The 21,763-nt window shown below is 42.4% G+C and overlaps 1 protein-coding gene across 3 annotated transcripts in view; it reads right to left on the reverse strand.

Moving 5' to 3' along the window:
- Positions 1-21,763, reverse strand: part of LOC124552231 (pre-mRNA-splicing factor 18) — a 98,847-nt gene that overhangs the window by 35,447 nt on the left and 41,637 nt on the right. For all 3 annotated transcript variants that reach the window (XM_047126507.1, XM_047126504.1, XM_047126506.1), the window contains exon 4: positions 963-1,136. In XM_047126507.1, the coding sequence (XP_046982463.1) occupies positions 963-1,136 (174 nt within the window). The remainder of the gene's footprint in view (positions 1-962; positions 1,137-21,763) is intronic.

A 21,763-nucleotide genomic window follows, 5' to 3' on the forward strand; every position in this document is an offset into this window, starting at 1 on the left:
GGAAAGAGATATCATGCAAGTCTCAACTTTAAATACAATTTACATTGGTTACATTTCATATTCAATAACGTATGGCCTTAAATGAACTATAACGGGAAGTCTACTTAATGTAATTTTACCTCTGCAAAGTCTTAAAAATTTCGTGCAACCATGTACTCAATTTCATGCAGCACAGTAACTATGACAAATAACGAAAATAAATTCTGACCTTTATCTTTTAAGGATATCGAGCTGTAGGTTGCAGAAGAATCAAATTTTTTCACCAAATCGTTTTCTTAAAATCGGATGTTAAGTAATTCATAGCTGCCATTGTGTCTGCACCACTGGTTTGTCAAGAAGACATGTGGCTGTCGCTGTGTGTCGCGCGTGCTGCAGCAGCGAGACTCAAACATGTTGGAATTCAAATGTCGCCAGCTGCAGCGGGAGACAGGTAGCAAGACAGATGTAGCTCAAGTAGGACACTTCTGTAACTACACCTGCGGTTGTGTTCTGTCACCTGAAGCTGTCGCGCACTGTCGCTCGCTTCTGTCACTCACATAGGACACAGCCTTACTTGTGTTTCTCACCATTACTTCACATGTATTGCATTAAATTTCAACTCATTTTCTCCCACCACTTCCTCCTTAGCCTTTCTTGTACCTCTCCTTCTCCTCATTCTTCTCCATCTCCATCTACATCATTGCCCGCAACATTATTAAATCATCAGCAAACATCACTGCTTCCATACTTTCACCTGCTAATAGTACTGCCACCCCGGTGATTCGCTAATCTGTAATACTGATAAATTTTACCTGACTCACACTTCAACACATTTGCTTTATTTTTCTTGTAGTCCACCTTCCGAATCCCCTTTTCCGAAGGACTTCCCAGTTACTCTCATACGTATAATTATATTCCTCTCTGGCCTTTTCTATCAACTTACATAGAATGCAAGTACTTTAGAAAAGTAAAGATTTTCTCACCATTGTGACACCAATGGGCCAAGGTGCATTTCCAATGGCCATCTGCAAGTAGGAGTCGCTGGCGCGGATGTAGTCCCGGTCAAGCATGTACCTCGTAATCTCCGTCAGACTCTCCGCTATGTCCTCGGGCACACTGCGCGTCTTCAGCTTACGCAGTAGGGGCTTCAGGTACACCTGTACACGATTTCACTAGTTGTATTCTCAATAAGCACTGCTTCGATCAGACAAGCGTATAATAAACCTTAGGAATAACACACAAATTAATGCTAAACTGGGTAAGACTGCCTATGGCTACAACTGAAAAACACAGATCTAATGTGTAAGTAAGTAAAATTGGAAAAAGTTTGTACAACTGACTAAAAATTTTGTAAAGTTATGCAGTGAATTCCATTAAACAGTAAAACTAGACGAAAATAGTGTCACATTTAACAGGACTTACAATATGTAATTAGAGTATTCAAAACAAATGCTATGCAGGAACTGTACCTTGTTTGACAATCACAGTTTAAATTCTAATGAGTGCACATAATTAAACAAATTCACAGCAAAGATGGAGAGCTAGGCAAATATAAGGGGCATTCAAAAAGAAACGAGCTGGAGTCTGGTATGCACAAACCGGTGACAGGAGGGTAATATTGTTTCATATGTAACGAGATGTGGTTCCGACCAGAGCGTGGAATAGCACAGCCCATAGCTGGAGGGCACGCGTGCATGTCAAGTGACTATACAGAGCTAGCAGCAGCACGCATCGAACGTCCAATGCTGCCAGTCACAATGCAAACAGTGACAAGGTGTCAAAAGAAGAACAAATAGATGTCGTTCGCTTTTTGACAGCGGAAGGAGGAGGAGGAACGGACAGTAATCAATTAATGTCACAAGTGTACAGTGAACACTACATGTACCTGACAAAGGTCAAGGCGTGGTACAAATGCTTCAGGGAAGGACGGCTGTCATTAGCCAATGATGCACAGAGTTCACTAGCCAATGATGCACAGTCCGGAACACCACAATGCATTATCAACGACACTGTCCGTCTGGTGGATGCACTCGTTACCCAGGACCGTAGCCGCCGTGGTCGGATTGAGTGTCGGAAGTGTTCATACCGTCACGAAGGAACGACTGCATGTGCGCAATGTGTGTGCTCGACGGTTGGCCCGCAGTCTTCGACCACGACAGGAAGCGTGTCGAACAGCCCACTGTCTCACTCATCTGCAGCGCTAGGCTCGGGAAGGGAATGTGTTCCCGGTACGAGTGGTGGCTGGAGATGAGTCACAGTGTCATCATTTCAAACCAGAATCAAACCGACAAAGTCTTCAGTGGAAGTATCCAGGGTCACCCCCACTAAAAAAAGCTGAGACCACCCACACGATTGCAGGAAAGGTTACGCTGACGGTATTCTTTGACCGAGATGGCCCCCTTACGATTCACTTCCCCTTCGCCGAGCGATCAAATCGAAACGACCGGGCAATCTCACCTGTGGGGTCATTCTGCTCCACGACAGTGCAAAGGCTCGTACGGCCGACACAGTCGTGGCACTCCTGCAGAAATTCAAATGGGAGGTTCTCGGTCACCCTCTGTACAGTGCGGACCTCTCTCCCGGTGACTACGCCACTTTCGGTTCCCTTAAAAAGGCTCCGAGCGGCAAAGGATCCACCTCGGACGACGATGTCCGGCTGTACGTGCAGAACTGGTTAACATCGCAGCCTCGGGAATTTTATGAGACGGCCATTCACCACCTCGTGTCACTGTGGGACAATTGTCAGAACAGCCAGGGTCAATACTTCTAACGTACAGGTACTGTTTTCTGTAATTATTTCTCTGGCTCGTTTCTTTCTGAACGCGCCTTATAATTCGATCTACAATACAAATAGTACTAAAATAATATCGAGATGAGCAGAAATATTTACTTGCCTATATGCTGTTTCTGCTCACATAGACACAATGAAACACATAATTTAACATAATACCTGTAATTTGCTATTTCTAACTTTTCTCTGTAGCCAGGATCACTAAAATACACTAGCGCGGTGCCTTTTGACTCCGATAGCGAGAAAACACTTCGTCGACAGTATCTGGTCGATAACAGGAGGAGAGGTGGTGGCGTAAACCTCTCGATTACCAGGATTTGTGCCAATGCCCTGAGTCAAATTCAAAAGCTCTCCCGTGTCTCACGGTGTGAGGGCACGTGACACTGGTAATGATCATTTTTCGTCAGATGGATACTTTAAGCCTGGTGGCCATCGGAGTGCAAGTGCAAAAAATATGCAAGGAAACAAAATGGCAGCTAAAAAAAGGAATTTAGATTACAAACTACGAACATCTACAACAACAAGGGTATTTCGATAAGCCAAAAATTGAGATGTTAGTGGGCAGTCGTGAAGCTTTAGGCGTGGCAGAAAGTGTCGACCTGATAACACCAGGAATACTCGAGGTATGAGGCTTCTCAGGAGGATACTAGGACTTCCGAGAACATACAACATTACTCTGAAAAGTATGGTAAACTACAGAATAAAGGGTTGTGTTAGCAAGAAATTAAATAAAAAAAAAACATACTGTAACATCAGTGAAACGAGTCTGAGTAAAAAGGAAGGGAAAACTGTATTTGCTCAGTGTGGCACACTCCAAAAATAAATTTATTAATAATGATAATGTCATTTTAGTGATATCCCTCTTTTGTACAACAATTAAATGAAATTAATGCTGCACGAAACATGTCATCCTTTTATAGTGAAAATAGTGTCCATCGTGACATTTGTTGTACTTTGTGTTGGCTTCATTGCATTGATTACCAATAACTACTTGTGAACATATAAAAAAAAAAAAAAAAAAAAAACTGCCAACAAAATGCTCAGTGTGATAGTACTGGCTATAACAATGCAGTATAGCTGACATAAAACAAAAACAGCAAACAGGTAACTCCTATATAAAGCACAGGTAGCATAAACCAAGACTGATCACGATTCCCCAATGAAAGCAACACACATATACACAAAACTAAGTGCATTTATTCATTTTACAATGATGTGTTTAGCTAAGATAACACTAAAGTGTGTAAGCATACAGATGTTAAGTTCCACAGCTAGCTCAGTAGTACAACCATCCATCACTGAACTGACAGCCTGGTGATGATCACACCAGTGTAAAAGACTAATGTTTCTTACATATGTACTTGTCAGTAGTAAATCATAAAAGGGTTCGACAAGATGAACTTTAACTATTTGTCAGAAATAAAAAGAATCGAGTATCATAAAAACATCTTTGCAGCCATAGCGGAGACCACGATAAACAACACAAATTACACTCGTGCTGAGAAAAAACAGAACACCTCGAACGAGTAGAGATAGGACGTTCGTAAACAAAAGAGATGTACGTTAGTATGTTCTGCAGAAATGATTAGCATTTAAGTTGCCTTCCATTTGTTACGGGGACAATGCTGCAAACTGAGAGCTCCGCCGAAACTCTGCACACAAGGCTATTCTTCTCAACTTCTCTACCAGTCGCTGGAATGACACGAGAATGACTTCGGAGCCCTGATGACAGGCACCATTTGCTCCAACATACACCACAGTCTGCAGTGGACTCCACCCTGTTCCCTCAATAGCTGCCGGAATAGCCTCTTCAGCATGCTTAATGAGAACCCCAGGCACTGAGTACACACGGTATTCTTTCCTGTCCCGTGCTACCATTTCCCTAAGAGATACCATCATTTGCCATACGTTTGAACTGCCAATGATTAATAGACCCCTACCCTTCGGTGTTTGCCTCCTCCTGACACTGGACAAAACAGTTTCCCAAAACAGGTGAAGTGAGTCCTACTGGCTCAGTTTCAGTGAAAGACAGCACATTAAACTTGTCGGTTAAGGGGCACGTACGACAACACGAGTCCTCCCCGGTCGCCATCCATCCCGTACAGGACGCCTTTATGTCCCACTGACACACTACTTGCAGTCAAGTGGACGGGTAACGACAAATCCTGTACTTTCTGCAGAAGAGACAGGATCCACAGGAGAGGACAGTATTTGAGTTACCTCTGGTACAGTTATCACAGGTAGACGATTCTCTGCAGCTCTCCCAAAACACCGATCAGCACCTTCCTCATCTCTGGTGCAACAGTAGCACGGTGTAACACGTACTTCACTACAGGGGGTGACAGTCTGTTGCCATTTATTATCGCACGGGGTACGTGCACATTGTCCACTTCTCCTCTTGTCTTTGACGAATGAGCAGAAATGTGCCAGATGGCAATGGTATATGGAATGACAGGAATGGCATCAGACAGAGTTTTTGGACGAATCCAGGTTCTGTCTGTTTGAAAATATGCGTCAATGCCGTCACCCACGAAACGAGTTATCAGGGCCCGTGGCAGACCCTGTGCCTATTAGGCAACAGGACAAATGCTGAACCAAAGATTTCAAAAGTTCTGTGACAAGCTATGCTGTGACTTCCTGGACTTGTGCCATAGGGTTGAGATCTGCAGGGTCCCCTTAAATAGGCCAGGCATGCACTACACATCAGAGGCTGCTACTCAGGTAGTTGACTGCGTGTAATGTGCGTACAAGGGATTTTTATAGTAGGGAGCTCTCCATCCGACCTACATAACGACAACCTTAGGGAACCCGGACGTATCAGCGTAAGATCGAAAAAAATGCCTCCCACAGGTGAGACTATTAAAATCCTAATCCTAAACTGTCGAAGCATTCGCAACAAAGTGCCAGAGTCTGAACCACTCATGAAATGTAGTGATGCTCACATAATACTAGGTACAGAAAGCTGGTTGAAACCTTAAATCAACAGCAGAGAGTCTTTTGGGAAAAAATTATGCCTATATCAAAAGGATAGGCACATGGGAAATAAAGGTGGTGTAATTGTCGCAGTGGACAAGAAACTCAAATCTACCGAGACAGAAACTGAAGCGGCATGTGAGATTGTTTGAGCAAGACTCGGTATCACCCACCAGACTCGTCTCCTGAGGTAATCGAAAACTTTAGAGAAAACCTCAGTTCACTTGTACGCAAGTTCCCCAATCGTTGTAATTGTCAGTTAAGACTTTAATTGTCTAACAATTAATTGCCAAAATTACAGTTTTGGAAGTGGTGGGTGTCTTAAGACATCCTGTGAAACTCCTCTTTGAGGCTGTCCACATTGAATCTTGTATCACTGACCGTGACGCGGTTGTGGCAACAATGATTACCAAAATACAAAAAGAAAGATATATATATGTTCAGTAAACTAGATTTAAAAAAATCAGTAGTATCATATCTCAATGAGGAACTTGAAACTTTCAGCACAGGTCAGGAGCACACAGAGAAAGTCTCACTCCGGTTTAAAAGAATAGATATGTTCCCAGCAGAACAGTTCATAATGGGAGGGAAACTCCGCGGCATACAGTAGTCAATGAAGAAACTTCTAAAGAAACAGAGACTACTGCAGAACAGGAGTAAAATAAATATTAGGGCTGTTGTTGTTGTTGTGGTCTTCAGTCCTGAGACTGGTTTGATGCAGCTATCCATGCTACTCTATCCTGTGCAAGCTTCTTCATCTCCCAGTACCTACTGCAACCTACATCCTTCTGAATCTGCTTAGTGTATTCATCTCTTGGTCTCCCTCTACGATTTTTACCCTCCACACTGCCCTCCAATACTAAATTGGTGCTCCCTTGATGCCTTAGAATATGTCCTACCAACCGATCCCTTCTTCTAGTCAAGTTGTGCCACAAACTTCTCTCCTCTCCAATTCTATTCAATACCTCCTCATTAGTTATGTGATCTACCCACTAATCTTCAGCATTCTTCTGTAGCACCACATTTCGAAAGCTTCTATTCTCTTCTTGTCTAAACTATTTATCGTCCATGTTTCACTTACATACATGGCTACACTCCATACAAATACTTTCAGAAACGACTTCCTGACGCTTAAATCTATACTCGATGTTAACAAATTTCTCTTCTTAAGAAACGATTTCCTTGCCATTGCCAGTCTACATTTTATATCGTCTCTACTTCGACCATCATCAGTTATTTTGCTCCCCAAATAGCAAAACTCCTTTACTACTTTAAGTGTCTCATTTCCCTCAGCATCACCCGACTTAATTCGACTACATTCCATTATTCTTGTTTTGCTTTTGTTGATGTCCATCTTATATCCTCCTCTCAAGACACTACCCATTCTGTTCAGCTGCTCTTCCAAGTCCTTTGCTGTCTCTGACAGAATTACAATGTCATCGGTAAACCTCAAAGTTTTTATTTCTTCTCCATGAATTTTAATACCTACTCCAAATTTTTCTTTTGTTTCCTTCACTGCTTGCTCAATATACAGATTGAATAACATCAGGGAGAGGCTACAACCCTGTCTCACTCCCTTCCAACCACTGCTTCCCTTTCATGCCCCTCAACTCTTATAACTGCCATTTGGTTTCTATACAAATTGTCAATAGCCTTTCGCTCCCTATATTTTACCCTTGCCACCTTCAGAATTTGAAAGAGAGTATTCCAGTCAACATTGTCAAAAGCTTTCTCTAAGTCTACAAATGCTAGAAATGTAGGTTTGCCTTTCCTTAATCTAGCTTCTAAGATAAGTCGTAGGGTCAGTATTGCCTCACGTGTTCCAATATTTCTACGGAATCCAAACTGATCTTCTCCAAGGTCGGCTTATACTAGTTTTTCCATTCGTTGGTAAAGAATTCGCGTTAGTATTTAGCAGCCGTGACTTATTAAACTGATAGTTCGGTAATTTTCACATCTGTCAACACCTGCTTTCTTTGGGATTGGAATTATTATATTCTTCTTGAAGTCTGAGGGTATTTCGCCTGTCTCATACATCTTGCTCACCAGATGGTAGAGTTTTGTCAGGACTGGCTCTCCCAAGGCCATCAGTAGTTCTAATGGAATGTTGTCTACTCCCGGGGCCTTGATTCGACTTAGGTCTTTCAATGCTCTGTCAAACTCTTCACGCAGTATCATATCTCCCATTTCATCTTCATCTACATCCTCTTCCATTTCCATAATATTGTCCTCAAGTACATCACCCTTGTATAGACCCTCTATATACTTCTCCATCTTTCTGCTTTTCCTTCTTTGCTTAGAACTGGGTTTCCATCTGAGCTCTTGATATTCATACAAGTGTTTCTCCTTTCTCCAAAGGTCTCTTTAATTTTCCTGTAGGCAGTATCTATCTTACCCTAGTGAGATAAGCCTCTACATCCTTACATTTATCCTCTAGCCATCCCTGCTTAGCCATTTTGCACTTCCTGTCGATCTCATTTTTGAGACGTTGGTATTCCTTTTTGCCTACTTCATTTACTGCATGTTATATTTTCTCCTTTCATCAATTAAATTCAATATTTCTTCTGTTACCCAAGGATTTCTACTAGCCCTCATCTTTTTACCTACTTGATCCTCTGGTGCCTTCACTATTTCATCCCTCAAAGCTACCCATTCTTCTTCTACTGTATTTCTTTCCCCCATTCCTGCCATTAGTTCCCTTACGCTCTCCCTGAACCTCTGTACAATCTCTGGTTTAGTCAGTTTATCCAGGTCTCATCTCCTCAAATTCCCACCTTTTTGCAGTTTCTTCAGTTTTAATCTACAGTTCATAAACAATAGATTGTGGTCAGAGTCCACATCTGCCCCTGGATATGTCTTACAATTTAAAACCTGGTTCCTAAATCTCTGTCTTACCATTATATAATCTATCTGAAATCTGTCAGTATCTCCAGGCTTCTTCCATGTATACAACCTTCTTTTATGATTCTTGAACCACGTGTTAGCTATGATTAAGTTGTGCTCTGTGCAAAATTCTACCAGGCGGCTTCCTCTTTCATTTCTTAGCCCCAATCCATATTCACCTACTACGTTTCCTTGTCTCCCTTTTCCTACAACCGAATTCCAGTCACCCATGACTATTAAATTTTCGTCTCCCTTCACTATCTGAATAATTTCTTTTATATCATCATACATTTCTTCAATTTCATTGTCATCTGCAGAGCTAGTTGGCATATAAACTTGTACTACTGTAGTAGGTGTGGGCTTCGTGTCTATCTTGGCCACAATATTGCGTTCACTATGCTGTTTGTAGTAGCTTACCCGCATTCCTATTTTTTTATTCATTATTAAACCTACTCCTGCATTACCCCTATTTGACTTTGTATTTATAACCCAGTATTCGCCTGACCAAAAGTCTTGTTCCTCCTGCCACTGAACTTCACTAATTCCCACTAGATCTAACTTTAACCTATCCATTTCCCTTTTTAAATTTGCTAACTTACGTGCCCGATTAAGGGATATGACATTCCACGCTCCGATCCATAGAACGCCAGATTTCTTTCTCCTGATAACGACATCCTCTTGAGTAGTCCCTGCCCGGAGATCTGAATGGGGGACTATTTTACCTCTGGAATATTTTACCCAAGAGGACGCCATCATCATTAACCATACAGTAAAGCTGCATGCCCTCGGGAAAAATTACAGCTGTAGTTTCCCCTTGATTTCAACCATTCGCAGTACCAGCACAGCGAGGCCGTTTTGGTTAGTGTTACAAGGCCAGATCAGTCAATCATCCAGACTGTTGCCCCTGCAACTACTGAAAAGGCTGCTGGCCCTCTGCAGGAACCACACGTTTGTCTGGCCTTTCAACAAATACCCCTCCGTTGTGGTTGCACCTACGGTACGGCTATCTGTATCGCTGAGGCACGCAAGCCTCCCCACCAACGGCAAGGTCCATGGTTCATAGGGCTATAGATACAGAGATGCTGAATGAAATGTATTTGGATATGAAGAGAGCAAGGCACGATGACGACGTCATTTGTAGCTGGGACTGTAAAAGGTGTGTAAAGATCTTAATTGTTCCTGTTAAAATATATTTATCGAGTAAAATCTGTTTGTCACAATTACTGCAAAGTTCGCACCTGACATTAACCATTTTATTTAAGAAATTTCAGCATTTTATTGGATATCGCTGGCGGTGCGGAGCTGCGCTGTGAGCGAGCAGTCTGCAGCAGCGGCAGATTTAAATATACGATCGCAACAACAACCACATCCTATAAAGGGTACAGTAGAGGAGAAGGAAAATAATAAAGTGTTTCTTTTCACAGCATTCCAGGCACAAAATAAAAAGAGATGGTAGATTTTATCTTGTGCATTCACAGGTGGATACAAGCTGCAGCTTTTGTAAATTTTTATTCAAAAAAGTGATAAATAATGAACATATCATAAAGTGTACTTAAAAGTGGATAATTTTCATGAGAGCTTAGCAATGTAAAAAAAAGAAAACAATTTCATATAGTAAAGATAGTCTTATGCTTCAAAGCTAGTCGGGGTATATCCAGTTAAACAAAAATCCACTGCAACGTGAAAATGTTTGCTAAGTTCGATGGACAATAATATTTTCATTCTTGCACAAACAGCTTTAGCACTTGAATAAAAGTAAAACTTGAATCATTATTTTGGAATATTCAAAGAAATTCATTTTTATTAATCTACAACAGAATATTTCATACGTAAAGTAATAATCACAGATGAAAAATTTATTGCAACCTTTCATTTCTCATGTCCATCCATGTATATGTTAAGTTCAATCTCAACGGTTTCCCAATCAAATTAAACGCAAAAGACAAAGAAAGTTTAAAACCAGACAGTTAACTCCCGAATTATTAAAACAGACAGAATCGCATTAAATGGTGTAGAGAAATCATCAAAATTGAGCAAAGCTTCAGGCCCCGATGGAATCCCTGCGAGATTCTATACTGAATTTGTGGGCGAGTTACCCCTTCTAACTATAATCTATTGTAGATCCCTCAAACAAAAAACCATGTCCAGTTTTTGGAAAAAGTAGAAGTGATCCACAAAACTAGCATCCAACATCCTCCACATTGATTTCTTGTAGAACCTTAGAATGTATTCTGAGCTCAAACATAATGAGGTATCTCGAACACAATGATCTCCTCGATGCCAACCGGCACGGATTTCGAAAATATCGAGCGTGTGTAACCCGACTCGCACTTTTCTCACATGACATACCGAAAGCTTCGGATTGAGGCAACCGGGTAGATGCAGTGTTTCTCGATTTATGAAAAGCATTTGACTCGGACCACACTTACGCTTGTCATCGAAAGTACGATCGTATGGGGTATCGAGTGAAATTTGTGAGTGGACTAAAAGCTTTTTGGTACGGAGGACACAGCATGTTATCCTGGATGGAGAGTCATTGTCATGTATAGAAGTAATCTGAAAGGTGCCCAAGGAAAGTGGCTTGGGACTCTTGCTGTTCATGTTGTATGTTAATGACCTTGCAGACAATATTAATAGTAAAATCTGCTTTTTGCAGATTATGCAATTATTCATAATGAGAAGCTGCATAAATATTCAGTCAGATCTTGATAAGATTTCAGCATGGTGCAGAGATTGGCAACATGCTCCAAATGTTCAGAAATGTAAGATTTTGCTCCTCACAAAATGAAAAAATGTAGAATGCCATGACTATAACATCAGCACCTACACAGATATTCCGCAAGTCACTGTACGGTGCATGACGGATGGTAGCCTGTACCACTACTAGTCATTTCCTTTCCTGTTCCCCTCACAAATCGAGTGAGGGAAAAACGGCAATCTATATGCCTTTCTACGAGCCCTAATTTCTCGTATCTTATCTTCGTGGTCCTTATGCACAATGTATGTTGGCAGCAGTACAATCGTTTGACACTCAGCTTCAAATGCCGGTTCTCTAAGTTTTCTCAATATTGTTTCTCTAAAAGAATGTCAGCTTCCCTTTAGGGATTCCCATTTGAGTTCCCGAAGCATCTCTGTAGCACTTACACACTGTTCGAACCTACCGGCAACAAATGTAGCACCCTGCCTCTGAATTGCTTCGATATCTTTCTTCGATCCGAGCTGATACGGATCCCAAACACTCGAGCAGTACTTAAGAATAGGTTGCACCATTGATCTATTCCTGCTCTCCTTTACAGGTGAATCATTGTTTCCTAGCATTCTTCCGATAAACCGAAGTCATCATATGCCTTGCCTATCACAGTTGTCACACGCTCATTTCATCTCGTATTGTTTTGTAACGTTACGCTCGACTGTGTCGAGCAGGACACTAGTAATACCGTATCTGGACTTACAGGTTTGTTCTTCCTACCCATCCGCTCACTTAGAGCTAGCTGCCATTTGTCACACAGACTGGAAATTTTGTCCAAATTGTCTCGTATCTTCCTGCAGTCACTCAACTCCTATGCCTTATCGTCAGCAAACGACCACAGATTGCTGCCCACCCTGTCTGCCAGCTCATTTACCTGTATAGAGAACAGCAGCAGTTCTATGACACTTCCCTGGGGCACTCCAGACGATACCATCATCTCTGTCGGACACTGGCTGTCGAGGACAACGTACTGGGTTCTATTATTTAAGAAGTCTCCGAGCCACTCACATATCATTGACCTTATTCCATATGCTCGTATCTTCAGGGTGTTTCAAAAATGACCGGTATATTTGAAACGGCAATACAAACTAAACGAGCAGCGATAGAAATACACCGTTTGTTGCAATATGCTTGGGACAACAGTACATTTTCAGGCAGACAAACTTTCGAAATTACAGTAGTTACAATTTTCAACAACAGATGGTGCTGCGGTCTGGGAAACTCTATAGTACGATATTTTCCACATATCCACCATGCGTAGCAATAATATGGCGTAGTCTCTGAATGAAATTACCCGAAACCTTTGACAACGTGTCTGGTGGAATGGCTTCACATGCAGATGAGATGTACTGCTTCAGCTGTTCAATTGTTTCTGGATTCTGGCGGTACACCTGGTCTTTCACGTGTCCCCACAGAAAGAAGTCACAGGGGTTCATGTCTGGCGAATAGGGAGGCCAATCCACGCCGCCTCCTGTATGTTTCGGATAGCCCAAAGCAATCACACGATCATCGAAATATTCATTCAGGAAATTAAAGACGTCGGCCGTGCGATGTGGCCGGGCACCATCTTGCATAAACCACGAGGTGTTCGCAGTGTCGTCTAAGGCAGTTTGTACCGCCACAAATTCACGAAGAATGTCCAGATAGCGTGATGCAGTAATCGTTTCGGATCTGGAAAATGGGCCAATGACTCCTTTGGAAGAAATGGCGGCCCAGACCAGTACTTTTTGAGGATGCAGGGACGATGGGACTGCAACATGGGGCTTTTCGGTTCCCCATATGCGCCAGTTCTGTTTATTGACGAAGCCGTCCAGGTAAAAATAAGCTTCGTCAGTAAACCAAATGCTGCCCACATGCATATCGCCGTCATCAATCCTGTGCACTATATCGTTAGCGAATGTCTCTCGTGCAGCAATGGTAGCGGCGCTGAGGGGTTGCCGCGTTTGAATTTTGTATGGATAGAGGTGTAAACTCTGGCGCATGAGACAATACGTGGACGTTGGCGTCATTTGGACCGCAGCTGCAACACGGCGAACGGAAACCCGAGGCTGCTGTTGGATCACCTGCTGCACTAGCTGCGCGTTGCCCTCTGTGGTTGCCGTACGCGGTCGCCCTACCTTTCCAGCATGTTCATCCGTCACGTTCCCAGTCCGTTGAAATTTTTCAAACAGATCCTTTATTGTATCGCTTTTCAGTCCTTTGGTTACATTAAACCTCCGTTGAAAACTTCGTCTTGTTGCAACAACACTGTGTTCTAGGCAGTGGAATTCCAACACCAGAAAAATCCTCTGTTCTAAGGAATAAACCATGTTGTCTACAGCACACTTGCACGTTGTGAACAGCACACGCTTACAGCAGAAAGACGACGTACAGAATGGCGCACCCACAGACTGCATTGTCTTCTATATCTTTCACATCACTTGCAGCACCATCTGTTGTTGAAAATTGTAACTACTGTAATTTCGAAAGTTTGTCTGCCTGAAAATGTACTGTTGTCCCAAGCATATTGCAACAAACGGTGTATTTCTATCACTGCTCGTTTAGTTTATATTGCCGTTTCAAATATACCGGTCATTTTTGAAACACCCTGTATATTAGCAGCTTGCAATGGGGTACCATATCAAATGCTTTCCAGAAATCTAGAAATATGGAATCTGCCTGTTGCCCTTCACCCGTAGTTCTCAGAATAAGCCGAGTCCGGCACAAACGATGCTTTCTAAAACAATGCCGATTCGTGGACACAAGTTTCTCAGTCTCGAGAAAGTTTATTATATTCAGACTGAGAATACGTTCACAAATTCTGTAATTTTACCCGTCCGTTCTTTTATTTTTCTTATATACTGGAGTCACTTGCGCTTTTTTCCATTCTCTTGGGACTTTTTGGTGGGCAAGAGATTCACGATAACTGCAAATTAGGTAAGGGGCCAGCGCCGTAGAGTGCTCTTTATATTCTTTTGGAATTGGCCAACTTGTACAAACACCTGGGTGTAACACTTTGTAGGGATACGAATTGGAATGATCATGTACATTCAGTCGTGGGAAAGCAGGTGGTAGAGTTTGGTTATTAGCAGAATACTGGGAAAGTGCAATCAATCTACAAATGAGATCGTTTACAAATCACTTGTGTGACTGGTTCTAGAATACTGCTCAAGTGTGTGGGACCAGTACCCGATAGTACTAACAGGGGATATTGAACATATACAGAGAAGGGCAGCACATATGTTTACAGGTTTGTTTATTCCGTAGGCGAGTGTCACAGAGTTACTGCAGGAATTGAACTGGCAGATGCTTGAAGACAGATGTAAACTATCCCTAGACAATCTATTAACAAAGTTTCAAGAACCTGCTTTAAATGATCACTCTAGGGATATACTACAACTCCCTATGTATCACTCACATAGAGATCCTGAGGATGAGATTAGAATAATTACTGCACGCACAGAGGCATTCAAACAATCATTCTGTCTATGCTCCATATGTGAATGGAACAGGAAGAGATCCTAATAATTGGAAAAATGGGACATACCCTTACAGTGGTTTGCAGAGTATAAATGTAGGTATAGATCTGTCCTGCAATGCCATTAGGATAAGGGGAGCGGGGTGGGGGACTCAGAGGTGCGACCAGTCCCATCTCGTCGTATTCTGCAGCCTTTCGTGAAGCATTCTGCACACACCCATCGCACTGCCGAAACACTTTGTCCCACACGAGTAGCAGTTTCCTAAATAGAGGCATCACAGTCTCTCGTGCCAATAATGCGCCCTCTTTCAAACTCACTGATATGATGGTACAGTTTGTGAGGCATCCTGCACTTCTGCTCAAGTTACACTGATCTGTTACCTTCGGTTTGTAGTGATGACAAAACCTGCCCGCTCATTTTACCGGCAGGTGGTGCTGTGCCACGATATCAACGTCGACCTCGAACCCGCGGGCCAACACAGTTCGTATGCTAATCATTTCTGCAGAAGATGCTAATGTATGTGCCTTGTGCATATGAACATCCTACGTCTAGTCTTTCGATCTGTTCTGTTTTTTCTGAACGTGTGTGTAAAAAATAAACCGTTTATTGTAAAAAGAAGACTGATATATTGGTTAAATATTGCAAGTCTTCCTGAAGCTGGAGAGAGAGTTCCCTGTTTCTTCTAATGGCTCTAATCAATATGGGACTTAACAGCTGAGATCATCAGTCCCCAAGACTTAGAACTACTTAAACCTAACTAACCTAAGGACATCACACACATCCATGCCCGAGGTAGGATTCGAACCTGCGACCATAGCAGCAGCACGGTTCCAGACTGAAGTGCCTAGAACCACTTGGCCACAGCGGTCGGCTTCCTGTTTCTTATACACAGCAAAGATTAAAAGTATAATTTCTCTTAAAATCAATGAAAATATGACAACAATCAGAGCTATAAAAGAAATACGCTTCAAAATGTGCAACAAGAAGTGATGAGTCAATAGACATTACCATTAAGCCACTGGCAAAAGCCGACTGTTAGTATCACGAATTCCTCTGGACCTGATTTCCATCAATTTTAGCTGGAGTACTTGGTAATACATTATTATAAGAAAACACACTAACATGTCACTTGTTTCACCAACTATTTAATTTTGTGACCTAGGTTTCAGGTCCCTAGTAAACTGTCGAACACTACTGACAAACGTGTTGCGCATCACGCTACAAACAGAAACAGCAAACAATTTACAGTCATCAAAGAAATTCATTGCCAGTACTAACAATATAAGGAAAATGCAGGTAGGAATATGAACAATGTAGGAAAATACAGACACACACCTCCAACATCTTGGGCTGAGATCCTGGAGTTGGCGGTCATGGGTCGTGTGTCCGTGAGGTGTGTGTGTGTGTGTGTGTGTGTGTGTGTGTTTTACTCACAGAGACTGTGGTCGAAAGCTACATGTGAGTGTCTTAACTGTACCTGTCTGCAACTTGACGTGTCTTCTTTAGTGTAAGTAGCAACCTGTCTTTTCCTACAGTGTGAATGTAAGGAAAAGGTAGACTGCTACTCACCGTAAAAATGACACGTTGAGTTGCAGACAGGCACAAAGAATAGACACATACACATTAGCTTTAGGCCAAAGCCTTCTTCAGAAAAGAAAACGCGCACCTGTTCATTAACACAAGCAAGCCCACCTCACACACACACACACACACACACACACACAAATCACCATCGCCAGCAGCTCAGACCAGCAGCAACCAGATGGGGTGTCAGAGAGAAAGGGATAGTAGTATACAGAAAGGGAGGGGGGGAGGGGGGGGGGGGAGAAGAGCGCTGTCTGGTAGAGTGTACAGCGCCTAGACTGCCAAAAGGTGCAGCGTTGGGTGGTCACGTTTGCGTGAAGTGTGCTCACTTGTGATAATGAATAGGTGAGAGTTTCTTTTTCTGAAGAAGTCTTTATTCAAATGCAAACGTGTTTGTGCAGCGTTGGGTGGCTGTGGGGCAGAGTTGCGGGGAGAGGGGGAGGGTAATGGGGAGTGAAACAGGAGAGGGGCAGAAAAAGGACAAGATGCACGGGTGTGTCGGCAGAAAGCGGCACACGAAGATAGTAGGGTGCAAGAATAGAGAGGAGGTGACAAACAGAGAGGGTTACTATCCACACACCCTCCACTCAGCAGTTTCCGTCCCCTCTGTCCTGTCACCTCCTACCTATACTTGTCCCCCACCATCTTTGTGTGCCGCCTCCTGCCAACACACCCGTGCGTCTTTCCGCTTGCCTGCTCCTCTCCTTTTTCACTCCCCGTTAACCCCCCCTCCCCCTCACCCCGCAGCGCTGCCCACACTTCTCGACGCTCCACCTGTCGGCTGTCTAGACCTTGCACACTACCAGACAGCACTCCTTTCCCCCTCCCCCCCTCTTCCGTATACTACTATCCATTCCCCTTCCTCACCCCATCCGTATTGCCGCTTCCATCCTGCACGACAGTGGCATTCCGGTCTGAGCTGCCGGAGAAGGCGGTCACGTTTGCGAGGAGTGTGCTCGCTTGTGATAATGAATAGGTGAGAGTTTCTTTTTCTGAAGAAGTCTTTGTCCAAATGCAAACGTGTTTGTGTCTTTTCCTTGTGCCTGTCTGCAACTCGACGTGCCATTGTTACGGTCAGTACCAATCTCCTTTCTTGTTGTTGTTGTGGTCTTCAGTTCTGAGATTGGTTTGCTGCAGCTCTCCATACTAATCTACCCTGTGCAAGCTCCTTCATCTACCAGTACCTACTACAACCTACATCCTTCTGAATCTGCTTAGTGTATTCATCTCTTCGTCTCCCTCAACGATTTTTACCCTCCACACTGCCCTCCAATGCTAAATTTGTGATCCCTTGATGCCCCAGTACACGTCCTACCAACCGATCCCTTCTTCTAGTCAAGTTGTGCCACAAACTTCTCTTATCACCAATCCTATTCAATACCTCCTCATTAGTTATCTGATCTACCCATCTAATCTTCAGCATTCTTCTGTAGCACCACATTCCGAAAGCTTCTATTCTCTTCTTGTCCAAACTATTTATCGTCCATGTTTTAGTTCCATTCATGGCTACACTCCATATAAATACTTTCAGAAACGACTTCCTGACACTTAAATCTATACTCGATGTTAACAAATTTCTCTTCTTCAGAAACGCTTTCCTTGCCATTGCCAGTCTACATTTTATATCCTTTCTACTTCGACCATCATCAGTTATTTTACTCCCCAAATAGCAAAACTCCTTTACTACTTTAAGTGTCTCATTTCCTAATCTAATTCCCTCAGCATCACCCGACTTAATTTGACTACATTCCATTATCCTCGTTTTGCTTTTGTTGATGTTCATCTTATATCCTCTTTTCAAGACACTGTCCATTCCGTTCAACTGCTCTGCCAAGTCCTTTGCTGTCTCTGACAGAATTACAATGTCATCAGTGAACCTCAAAGTTTTTATTTCTTTTCCATGGATTTTAATACCTACTCTGAATTATACTTTTGTTTCCTTTACTGCTTGCTCAATATACAGATTGAATAACATCGGGGAGAGGCTACAACCCTGTCTCACTCCCTTCCCAACCACTGCTTCCCTTTCATGCCCCTCGACTCATATAACTGCCATCTGGTTTCTGTTCAAATTGTAAATAGCCTTTCGCTCCCTGTATTTTACCCCTGCCACCTTTAGAATTTGAAAGAGAGTATTCCAGTCAACATTGTCAAAAAGGGTATTTCGCCTGTCTCATAAATCTTGCTCACCAGATGGTAGAGTTTTGTCAGGACTGGCTCTCCCAAAGCCGTCAGTAGTTCTAATGGAATGTTGTCTACTCCCGGGGCCTTGTTTTGACTCAGGTCTTTCAGTGCTCTGTCAAACTCTTCACGCAGTATTGTATCTCCTATTTCATCTTCATCTACATTATCTTCCATTTCTGTATTATTGTCCTCCAGAACGTCACCCTTGTATAGACCCTCTATATACTCCTTCCACCTTTCTGCTTTCCCTTCTTTGCTTAGAACTTGGTTTCCATCTGAGTTCTTGATATTCATGCAAGTGGTTCTCCTTTCTCCAAAGGTCTCCTTAATGTTCCTGTAGGCAGTATCTATCTTACCCCTGGTGATATGCGGCTCTACATCCTTACATTTGTCCTCTAGCCATCCCTACTTAGCCATTTTCTGTCGATCTCATTTTTGTGATGTTTGTATTCCTTTTTGCCTGCTTCATTTACTGCATTTTTATATTTTCTTCTTTCAGCGATTAAATTCAATATTTCTTCTGTTACCCAAGGATTTCTACTAGCCCTCGTCTTTTTACCTACTAGATCCTCTGCTGCCTTCACTACTTCATCTCTCAAAGCTACCCATTCCTCTTCTACTGTATTTCTTTCACCCATTCCTGTCAATTGCTCCCTTATGCTCTCCCTGAAACTCGGTACAACCTCTGGTTCTGTCAGTTTATCCAGGTCCCATCTCCTTAAATTCCCACCTTTTTGCAGTTTCTTCAGTCTTAATCTACAGTTCATAACCAATAGATTGTGATCAGAGTCCACATGTGCTCCTGGAAATGTCTTACAATTTAAAACTTGGTTCCTAAATCTCGGTCTTACCATTATATAATCTATCTGAAATCTGTCAGTATCTCCAGGCTTCTTCCATGTATACAACCTTCTTTTATGATTCTTGAACCACGTGTTAGGTATGATTAAGTTGTGCTCTGTGCAGAATTCTATCAGGCGGCTTCCTCTTTCATTTCTTAGCCCCAATCCATACTCACCTACTACGTTTCCTTCTCTCCCTTTTCCTACTACCGAATTCCAGTCACCCATGACTATTAAATTTTCGTCTCCCTTCACTATCTGAATAATTTCTTTTATTTCATCATACATTTCTTCAATTTCTTCATCATCTGCAGAGCTAGTTGGCATATAAACTTGTACTTCGGTAGTAGGTGTGGGCTTTATGTCTATCTTGGCCACAATAATGCGTTCACTATGCTGTTTGTAGTAGCTTACCCGCACTCCTATTTTTTTTATTCATTATTCAACCTACTCCTGCATTACCCCTATTTGACTTTGTATTTAGAACCCTGTAGCCACCTGACCAAAATTCTTGTTCCACCTACCACCGAACTTCACTAATTCCCACTATATCTAACTTTAACCTATCCATTTCCCTTTTTAAATTTTCTAACCTACCTGCCCGATTAAGGAATCTGACATTCCATGCTCCGACCCGTAGAACGCCAGTTTTCTTTCTCCTGAAAGAGTTGTGAATCTGGACGTAGAGCGCATGCATATTGGCATTTGCCTGCAGCCAGGCGACTAGCGCGAGTTTTGGTGTTCTCGTAAAGATAAGTCATTTTAGATTATAAAACATATAGATTAGTACTGATAACGTGGTAAATAGGTGTATTAGTGTGCCTTTTAAGTGTACCATTAAAAGTTTCGTTTTTCTTTATGTAATAAAGCAGAAAATGCGAAAAGATCCTAAAGTTGTATTTTCTGTTTACGTTCTGCTGCAGCAAATCTATAGAATTTCATTTAGTTGTTCCTTGATCTCTCCAACAATTTAAATTAGCGTACCTCTTCATTATTTCACTAGCATTTCCGGAAAGTAGCGTAAAGTTTAAGTTGTTGTTTCAGAAACTTTGCACTTTTGTTTTTGTTTACACACAGTTGCTTATAGGCCAAATTTGTGTAACCGAATTTTTGTGTTTATCTGTAATTTAACTGACTTATTCTTAATAAACCATTACGTTTATCAGGAGTGTAAAGTGCTCGACTTGCCGTAGAACTGTTTGGTGGGGGCTTTTGTGTGATGGGTGCTGTAGTTTTTTCCATGTGGGTGACTGTAGTGGTGTGGGAATAGGGGAAGTAAATGAGACTCATCAATGTTTTTGTAGGATTTGTAGTAGAGATAGGAAGATACTTGAACAGGAAGTGAAAATCGCCACCCTTCAGGCTGAGTTAGACAAGGCCAGGGGAGATCTTGACAGGTTAAGGAGGGAGAAGGGTAAAGAGAGGTGGGAAGTGGCAACAGGCAACAGGAGGAACAGGCCTAGAACTTTGTCTGACAGCTTCATGGTGGATGTGGAAAATAGATTTGACCTGTCGCTTCAGTTAGAAGCTGGTGAGCCTCAAGCAGTTGCAGGTGTAGACAGGGCACAACAAACTGTCAGCAGCAAATTGAAAAGTAAGAATGTAAGGAAATCAGTAAAGAGAAAGAAAGTGTTGTTGTTAGGTAGTTCCCATGGAAGAGGTGTTGGCCAACTTTTGCAGGATAAACTAGGATCAGAATACCAGGTCACCAATTTTTTTAAACCTAGATCTGGTCTGGAGCACGTGACAGAGGGTTTAGGATCACTTTGCAAGACACTGTGGTTATAGTGGGTGGGGCAGGTAATAGTATTGACAGAGATCGTGGGTACAGTATAGAGTGTGACCTAGCAATGATTGCATCAGCATCAAAGCATACTAGTGTTGAGTTTGTATCTGTTCTTGGGCGCCATGACTGACCTCATTTGAACTCTTCTGTCAAGAGAGCTAATTTAGAGTTGGAACGGCTGCTTATGTCGGGTGCTGGGTCACACACTGGTGTGGTTCCTGTTGATTCTCTCAATAGGTGGGATTATACCAGGCATGGCCTTCACCTCAACAGGAAGGGGGAGGGTAAATTAGCTGGGCAAATAGCAGGAAAGTTAAAGGGGGGAGGCACTGTCATGAGTGGTAAAATACCAGTGGTTACAGGGTTCAGAAAAGACCCTTTTTTAGGGTAGGGAGGACAGAAAGAAAGCAAATTTTAAGAGAGGTTAGAACTGAGACAAACCTTAAGTTTGAGAAAGAAATCAAAAAACATAATTCCAGCTTATTACATCAGCATAAACAGCTATTGGTTAAGAATTTTCAACAGTCAGCAGAT

Source organism: Schistocerca americana, chromosome 10 (assembly GCF_021461395.2).
Source record: "Schistocerca americana isolate TAMUIC-IGC-003095 chromosome 10, iqSchAmer2.1, whole genome shotgun sequence".
Lineage (NCBI taxonomy): Eukaryota > Metazoa > Arthropoda > Insecta > Orthoptera > Acrididae > Schistocerca > Schistocerca americana.